Source organism: Populus euphratica, unplaced genomic scaffold (assembly GCF_000495115.2).
Source record: "Populus euphratica unplaced genomic scaffold, PopEup_1.0 scaffold21.1, whole genome shotgun sequence".
Classification (NCBI taxonomy): Eukaryota; Viridiplantae; Streptophyta; class Magnoliopsida; order Malpighiales; family Salicaceae; genus Populus; species Populus euphratica.
Genome location: NW_011499887.1, coordinates 542,497 through 552,436, shown reverse-complemented (window position 1 = coordinate 552,436; position 9,940 = coordinate 542,497). Strand labels below are relative to the sequence as shown.

Below are 9,940 nucleotides of genomic sequence, written 5' to 3'. Positions count from 1 at the left end.
TGCTTCACTTTTAACAAATTCTTATTTAGTAAGACATAAAGTTTTCTTTAGGGGGGCATGCTTTCGTACTCCTCTTATCAAGTTTCTAAGGTCATTGACTCAATTCATTCTTCCATGTTAAGTATCTCTTTGTTGAATCTTCTTAAATATACCCATGTAAACTTGCTCTCTTGTTGGGAAACATTGAAAAGCTTAGTGAAGTTTTTCTTGGTGGGTATGCTGGTGTTAAAATGTGCCACTGGCTTAGCACATAGGTTACTAAACCCTTTAATAGAGTTTAGTTCCAAGTTGTTATATCAATTACGCGCAGATCCTTTAAAGGTTACAGGAAATATCTTGTATATTAAGTCAAGGTCTTAGATGATTAACTCCAAGTTATTGCACATACTTTATATATATTTTTTCAGGTTGGTAAAGCCATTATAGTTGCCCAAACTTGTTTTCATAAAAATATAGTGCTCAATATGCGTTTGGATAAAGGAGAAACTCTCCACTAATAGGGGTTATATACATTTTTTTAAGTATGCTCATGCACAAACTATTTCTTAGTTCTTTATTTGTAGGACTCTTGAGAGTTTAGAGAGCTTGGTGTAGAATGATATTTACAGTAACTAGTGTCTATCCTATAATAACTATGGGGAGTACATTCAAAGTATTTTCTATATGCATAGGTATAGATATGGTCTACTGAGGGACTTCTATAAATATCATTCTTACTAGTTTCCTCAAGATAATGTAATTATCTATATGCTTTTTGTGTAGCCGGATGTCGTGAAGTTAAGGCATTGTGTGTTTATGAAGGTGTTAAGACTTATTAGGGTGGCAAGGTCTAACTTTGCCCTCAAGTTGCTAACAAGGCTTGGGTGAAGAGTTGCACTTAACTAACGAGTTGTTGAAGCTTTTGTTGGGTAGGAATGTTCGTGGCAACGAGTTGATTTGTCCCGTATCTTAGCTTAAATGGGCATTGATTGTATGACATTAAATACCTTGAAAATGCCAAAAGCAAGTTCTAGAAAGAAATCAATTGCTTTTTGATTAGTTTTCTAACAGACAACGCCATTAATAAAGTCTCACAAATCTAAGTAGCCTAGGAACAATGCTCTCGGATTGAGTGGTCAGTTAATCAATTGATCCTAAAAATCTTATCCATTCTCCCAGCTAAAGTGATTGATAGCCTGTATTTGGTGTTTAATAGGCCAAGATAGCCTGTTGCTAATATCTATAAAAGGTCCTCTTTGATGGAAGTGGGGACTCTTCAATGCTTAAATTAATATCCTTTTTAGAAAAAAAATACAATAATATTCTAAAAAAAATAATATGAAATATATATATAGTAGAGAATAAAAATTGTTAATATTTATTCTAAAGGTCTCACTGTGCATTTATAGCCTATAAGTTTAATCTTTTTGTGGAGAAAATAAGCTGGAGTGTAACTTTATCTTCATGATATTTTGGGTTACATTTTAAAATGTATTATACTCATTTTATCTAATTAAAAGATTAAGATATAGAATGTCATAATAGACTTAAATCCACATGTAGCTGGGCTTAGCACTCTCCCAAACCCACCTAGTACTGGGCTTGACATATTGTGAAGTCTCAATTAGCTAGGTCCGTCACACTATTAATCTCACATAGAATTGAATCTAGTTAGTATCAAACCTAATGTGCCTCCATTAAAATATGTTTGATTTTGACACGTGTCAGCCTATCATAATTGAGAATTTAAAAAAATTATATCTAGATATTTTTTAATCCAATATTTATCTGTAAATATATAAACATATATTAATAAAATCTGTTTCGCCAGAAACATAATAAGAATTTGTTAGTTTTCAACCATCAAAAACCATCATTTAACACTTTTACTCGGTTTTCACCTGGACAAACACACTCTAAAGAAAGTGACATGTTAAACCGCTAAAAAATTAACTTAAGAACTTGTTTTGATTTTTGACCAGCCATCGACTTTTTATTTATTTATTTATAATAATAACATGATCTTGGGGTCTGGGAGTGGAGGGACCAAGCATGACCATCTTTTACTTTCGGTTTGAGTTTGACTATTTGCAATCACAGCCATTGGATTCTATTACTAACAAACTCTGATGAGACAGAGGATGCTTGTGCTGGGGGCCTTGTGTGGCCAGCATGCTCAGCCATTACCTTCATATAAATGTTGGAGCAGTAGAATTGACGCATGGCGGCAGCAGCGACTCTTAGAACAGGATGCGCCTGAGACACTCCTCCGTTCATCCCTGAGAAAGTCCCAGTCCAAGTGGCTATCAATTCCAGGCTGTGGCAACTTTACCTTTCATATAAATGTTGGATTGCACTTTTGCGTATGACGACTCTTCAAGAATTCGTTGTGTTTCGACAATTGTTGTTGGAAAACCTCAATTTAATCCTTAATGTTTTGCGTTTATTATCAATGGAGTCCCAAACATTTTAAATATATCAACTATGCCCCGAACATAATTAAAATCAGACAATATCACCCTTTTATCTCATGTCAATGACAATTAAAAAAGAAATCATCCAATTTGCATACGATCTTGAAATCAAAGTCAACTTATACAGAACTTGAAAAAAATCCATGGCTAGTTCTAGCACTTGCCAAAATTTAAAACGAACCTACCAAATAAAAAGTTAATAGTTGATTATATCTTAGCCTCTTTAATTTAATTTAATAAAATTAAATAATCCAAAGTAAATGGTAAGTGATCACCAGAAAAACTGAGCAGAATGCTGGCCAAGAAGAAGCCTATCAAAATCATCGACTACTTCAACAATAATTAGGTGAAAACAAGATTATTTAAGTATAAATAGCGCGTGGTTAGTATATTGAACACAAAAGATGAAGATAATGAAAGTTATCTTTTTTTAATTTTAAAACATAGATTATATCATTGACTTTTTTTTTCATTAAATATATTTTTAATTTTGTTTATCAATCATTTCTATTTGTATTTGATATTGTGACACATTATATTTTTAAAAAATGTTTTTCAACTAAAAATACATAAAAATAATTTTTTATAATTCTATTTATTATTAATATTAACATATCAAAATCATTAAAAATATCAAAAAAATATTAATTTAATTTTTTTCAAAACAAACATATTTTAAAAATATATTCTAAAAGCTACAGAGACACTTTCCAAATAAGTACTCAAAACACTAACAACCTCGGCTTAGATAACTTTTTCAATATTATTTAAAATTTCATTTATTTTTATATTTTTAAAATATTTTTAAAATAATTAAAAACTTTTATTTATATTAACAACCTCGGCTTAGATAACTTTTTCAATATCATTTAAAATTTCATTTATTTTTATATTTTTAAAATATTTTTAAAATAATTAAAAACTTTTATTTATATTTATTTTTAAAAATAATTTTTAAAAAATAAAATAAATATTATTTTAATATATTTTCAATAAAAAAAATTTCACACTTCAACACATGGTCAGAGTTTCTTTGTTTTGAAGTTCAAAAGACAATTTCAATTTTATTTTTTATTTTTTCAAATTATTTTTTATGATTTTGATATGCTAATATAAAAAAATAAATTAAATAATTTTTTTTAAAAAAACTAATACTTTAATATCAAATACTATTTAAATATTATTGATCATTGACAATCCCATTCTGCAAGCATGTGGAGGGCTGGTCTCCTCCCAGCTCACGATAACGAAGCACTAAAAACTGAGAAGTAGATAAAAGCCCATTTTATTATAAATACAGAGACCAGCCCCAGGTCTCCCGTTCCATATTTGTTTTTATATTTTAAAACTATGTTTTTAAAATATTAATTTTATTTTTTTATTTTTAAATACTTTAATATATTAAAATTAAAAATAAATTTTATAAAAATAAAAATAAAATATCATTTCAATATACTTTATAAAAAAATTTAAAAAAACATCCATTATCAGAATACCATGCGTTATATACAGAAAAGTTGCCCACTACTATCATCTTTTTCAGCGTAATTTTTTGGCCACTGCAGACGAAATTTCAAGGAGCACAAACACATTCACACATACCTGCATTGCATCGCTACTTCCCAATTCAGATCAAACGACTGAAAGAAACTGCAGTGTTTCTCCTTTGAATTAATTTATACACTGTTCATTTTGGACAAAAATAAATGCTTACTACTATAAGGGAAATGTAAAGAGAAAAGGTTCCAAAAGGCTTCAGGAGAAAAAGAAAGAGTGGATGGGGGGGGTGGGGGTGGGACAGAACAAAAACCCTCTAAAAATTAGTAAAATACAACTGCTAACTTTAGGAAAAAAAAAAGAAAAGAGGAAATAAAATTAAGAACATCAGTTAGCCCAACCTTAGTAATAATCTTGAATTGTAATAACCTAAACAAACTTGATTAATATCAATAATCAGGCATAAGCTGGCTAATCTTGCCGTCTTCGAGTGCCAACTTTTGTTCAGTAACCTTCAACCAAATGCATACCCCAGTAAAACTGAGGACCAAACTTGCAAACCCGCTTCCTAAACCGATCCCAACAATGGCCAAAACTGACAAACCTTTGGTCTTCATTGGAGGCAAAGGGTAGCCATAAAGACCCTTATTTCCAAGAAAAGAAGTGGCATTGAATCTTGGTAAATTACCGCTCCTATTCCCTAATGAAACAGGTATTGGCCCAGACAGCTTGTTATTGCTCACATCAAAAGCAGATAGCCTTACTAGAAGACCAAGCTGTTGTGGGATTTGACCAGAGAGGAAATTATCATGCAAATCAATGACATTTAAATAAGCACACATTGTAATCTGTGGTGGGATCTCTCCATCAAGTCGATTAGAGGAGAGATTGAGCACAGCAAGATTGACCAAGGATTGCAAATCTGCGGGGATAGGGCCTGTAATTTGATTAGAGGAGAGGTCAAGTGACTGGAGATTGGTACAGTTTGCTAGATAAGGAGAGATGGAGCCTTGAAGAGAAAGGTTTGTCAGAGAAAGCTTATAGATGCGACCATTGTTGCAAGTAGCACCAGGGAGATAAGAAGTGAAACCATAACATGGGTTTGCAAAATTTGATTTTGTCCAGTTTTGAAGTGAGTTTGTTGGGTCTTTTAAGGATTGAGTTAAGTGGGTTAAGCACGCTTCATCACTTGGATCTGATATTGAGACAGATGCGCAGGCTAACAAAGTAAACAACACCACTGACCAAAAACCCATCTGGAGATCGATAGAGAGAGAGACAGAGAACTTGATTCTTTCTTGGCTTACACAAGTAGACACTTTACTTGTAATTCTTTTTCTGCAGTTCTTGGCTTAGTTTCAAAGGACAGAGAATGAGTGGGTGCTCCTTTATTTATATCAAAAAAGGAGGGCCTGTTCTTGAAGTTGGACTTCTTCTTTTTTTAATTGTTGGTTAATGGTTAGGTATGAGGCTCAAGGGAAGAGAGGGGAAGACATTGGCAGTGAAGAGTGAAGAGGAGAGGGAGGATGGGGCTTGGTGAGAATGAAAGAGTAGCGAAGAAAGCTAAGGTGGGGGTTTTGTGTGGGGTGGTGACCTGCACGTACGAAGTGCAAGATGGTGACAACACGTTCTTGAAGCAATGAGGTCGTTTTGGTCATTTGGTTCCAATCCTAGGGAACCAGAAGGGAGCATTGTTGTCGATCCATTGATGCATTCAAGGAAAAATTAAAAAGGACATGGAATTGGAATTGAATATGTGTTTGATATTAGGGTTTTATAAGATTATTTTTTAAATTGAAAGATAATATTATATAATGTGTTTTTAGCATAGCATTGAAACCCGGTTTATTCATGCTTTAATTTAAAATTTGTGTGATGAGTTGATTCATAGTGGATATGAATAAATTAAAATTATATTATTAAAATAAAAAAAAACTAACCAGATTATGAGTTAATTCAATCTATCCGTGCTTTTCTTTTTTCTTTTTTTTGACAAAGACCAGACCGAATTTACATTGATTTTTAGATATTCTTAATGTTTTTTATTTTAATATATCCAAATCATCTAAAAATATTTGAAAAATATAAACACGTTACTTAAATGCTTGTCCCGTGAAGAGGTGAGCTTTTAAGAGTTTATGGATATATCCGTGACCGAGGAATAATATCTGTGATCTAGTTTTAATGCCTTCACATCACACACGCACAGACAGAGGACTCCCTGCCATTGATCTTGCACAACTCTCTCCCGTCATTTATTATGATAATTGACACCACCACTCATCACCATTCACATGATCTTCTTCTTATAATCTTCTGGTATCTCCTCTTCTTCTTCATTTTCCTGTTTCCCTTTCGTTACAGTGATTAGCAGGTCACAAGACAAGCAGCTATAGTTGTCCAATATCAACATTCTTTCTTGAAAAAAACAAAACTAATGGTGGAATTTCTACTTCGAGTTACCATTTGGGAACTTCGATTGCAGGTAGTATTTTGGTGCGGAAGTCATTCAAGGAGATGTAATCATGGTTTTCAGGGATTGGTTTTTGGCTTCTTTGACCACTCATTTGAAAGTGTAATGAGAGATGAATGTACAAGAACGGGAGAAATTGTTAGCTCATAAAAAAAAATAAAAAAATGAACCCTTTTTTTCTGTGAGAAATCATGGTGAATAGGAGTGGGTCCATATCCAGGGCAGGCGGATGCTGTAATGAATCATCAGTATCACATGCCTGGGCAGTGCAAATGCTTAGAAATCCTTGGAGACGTGAGGTTCATAAGCTACCAGTACTCAAAAGGACTTCCTTTTCGTGGGCTATCTCAATAATGCAGAGGCACTTTGATCTTCCAGCGAAGAATGCAAAACGAAGAATTGGCATGCCTGATTTGGGAGACCTTAGACGGCGTGCTTAAGAAAGGGATTAATGCTGGTTTCAGTAATCATCACATCAGATCGATTACATTCGGCAATTTTGAAAAGGAATGGGAATTCTAAAGTAAGTTTGAACACTGTTGTTGGTGGGGTTTCTCCTCATTATTTTGCTTTAACTTCCTTTTCGTGCTACAGTTAAAGGATATGTATCCCTTTTAAAATATTTTTTATTTTTTAAAATTTATTTTTCATGACATTAAAATATATATTTTTTAAATCAACATCCATCTAAACTGCAATCCTAGACAAAATCCAAGAAAGAGTAATCGTTGACACAAACCTCACTTCAGGAGAAAATACTATCGCAAACATCATCAGTCACGTTTTGCCGATTCTTGAATGATGGGCGATGCACAAGAACGGGATATAAATTAATTGTAAACCTCAATTTAGCCCTTCATGTATAATGTCATGATCAATTGAGTTCCAAACCTTTTGATTTCGTCAATTTTGTTCTGTTTGTGATTAACCTTGGACGACGTCACGCTTTTGTCACTTGTATCATCACCTTGTCTTGCGGGTGTTAAATCAACTTTATTTATTGAAACGACAACACTTTGTTTTTTTCTTTCAAGATATTGACTTGTGGATTAAATTTTATAGGTTAGTTAAGATTTTCAAAAAATATAACATAAAAAATTTAAGATTTATATAATAATGCAAACATCATCACGTTTTGCCGATTCTTGAATGAGGGGCGATGCACAAGAACGGGATATAAATTAATTGTAAACCTCAATTTAGCCCTTCATGTATAATGTCATGATCAATTGAGTTCCAAACCTTTTGATTTCGTCAATTTTGTTCTGTTTGTGATTAACCTTGGACGACGTCACGCCTTTGTCACTTGTATCGTCACCTTGTCTTGCGGGTGTTAAATCAACTTTATTTATTGAAACGACAACACTTTGTTTTTCTTCTTCCAAGATATTGACTTGTGGATTAAATTTTATAGGTCAGCCAAGTTCTTTAAGGAACGTAATAAAGAGTCTGAGATATGTATAGTAGATTTTATATTTAAGTTAGGATATATATTTTTTTAAAAAAATTATGATAGTTAAAGTTTTATTTATTTATTTAGATTTATAAAGTATGTTTTTTAATAATAAAATTTTTTAGAAACAAAAAAAAAGGTTAGTCAAGTAATTAAAAATCTCTCTAGGTTAAATAAGTTTAATCAAATTAATATTTTTATTCATTTGAATTAAAAATCCAACCCCAAATCATTCTCCTAATCCTAGAATTTTTATATTAATTAATAATAAAGTATTTGAGATTGTAGTATAGTATATTTTTAAAACAGTTTTTTATTTAAAAATACATTAAAATAATTTTTTATTTTTAATATTACTATATTAAAACTATATAAAAAACATGAATTTAATGTTTTTTAAATAAAAACACTTTTAAGGAGATTTAAAAAAAGTTGTGAAAAAGACACCCCCTTTGGGGCTGCAAGTCAACATTCACAGTCTACTGGCATGGCGCTCCAAGGTAGACTTCCCCACTACAAATTGGAATCTAAGGCAAAGGCTCTCCGCTTCAGCAGCTTAATTTGGTTTTAGTGGCAACTAGTTGATTGCCACCAACGGTTGTTGCTTCACTACAAGCAAAAGTCCACCAATCCCAATATAAATGCTTAGTTCAAACAATAAAAAATTATGAGTAAACTATTATTTAATTCATGTTTATTAGCAAATAATTAGTTAATCTCTTTAATTTTGTGACATCCAAGATCAAGGATATGCGTAGAGAATCTTGTCAACCTAATTCTTCAGCAGCCATGATGATCAAGATTACAAAACTGTTTTCTTTTATAAACATTAGGTATGATCGATATTTTGCTAGCTTCTTTGGCTTCGAAGACTTTGCATTGAGCCTTTATTTTTTTCACACGTGAAAGGTTTATTTATTTATTTATTTATTGTTATTGGATGAAGCACAAATGTTTTAATACATAAACATTAGATAACTAGTTAGTTATATTGCGGGTTGAATAAAAACAAATATAAAAAAAATATTTAGATAATGAAAAAATTTTAAATTTATCATTAAACTTAATTTAATTAGTTAATTTTAAAATTTATTGAACTGATTTCTTATCTAATTCAAACTTCAAATTAAATTATTTATAAAATAATTTATTATAACTTAATCAATTTAATGGGTCTAAAAATAATCTAGATAACCGATAAAAATATCATTTAGTTTTATAAAAAAATTTAAGATAATATCTTTTTTAAAATTATTAAGACGATAACGTATTAGATAGACTTGAGTTCTATAACACCCTCGACTTGAATTTTAAATTCTAACGACTTGAATTTTGAATTCTAATAGGTTTAATAAAAAATAAAAAAAAACTTGTAGACTATTTTTACTTAATTATATGATAATAAAAATAAAAATAAAATAAAATGTGAAGTTTATTTTAAAATTAATTAACAAAAAATCAATAAAAAAAACTAGCAAAACGGGATTATTAAAGTGATTTACAAGGAGAGAGATACATATAGATCCCACACTAGTAAAAATCTCCTTCTCACTTTCTTCCATCAAAGAACCTTAATATGATCAATAATTCATCGTAGTTCATTGATTAAAACAATTATCGCTCGGTACCGTCAGTCATGTGGTCTGAATTGGGCCACAGTTCATCTGAATTGGAGGTGAGATCTGGTGACGACACCAACCAGAACTCTTCAAGACAGAACGAAGAGGGGTTCTTGTCACCTGAAATGTAATGCTTCCTCTCTATGTAAACACTGGAGCTGGACTTTGCTGGGCTTCATTTTCAACTAGTGGTCCAATCTCTAATATCTACCCCTGGGTTTCGAGGCTGAAGTTACATCAGACAGAACATGAGCGCCAACAAAACAACACATTGTTGGGGCTGCATTCTCATGCCCTCGAAGGGCAATCTTCTACTTCTGTACCATGATAAGAAGTGAAAGTGAAAGGTCTTACCATGGGACTGCACGGGTCCAGGAGATTTTGTGAGGTGAAAACGAGGGCCTTAACCCTCAAATCTTGAGGCCCTCTGCTTCTATGGCTTTTC

At 31.8% G+C, this 9,940-nt stretch overlaps 1 protein-coding gene across 1 annotated transcript; it reads right to left on the bottom strand.

Annotated features, from left to right (window-relative positions):
• Window positions 1-4,087: 4,087 nt before the first annotated feature.
• On the bottom strand, window positions 4,088-5,536 carry LOC105130486 (probable LRR receptor-like serine/threonine-protein kinase At1g34110). The gene has a single exon (XM_011033025.1). It carries the CDS (start codon window positions 5,204-5,206, stop codon window positions 4,400-4,402), a length of 807 nt encoding a protein of 268 aa, XP_011031327.1. The 5' UTR covers window positions 5,207-5,536; the 3' UTR covers window positions 4,088-4,399.
• Between the last annotated feature and the right edge of the window lie 4,404 nt (window positions 5,537-9,940).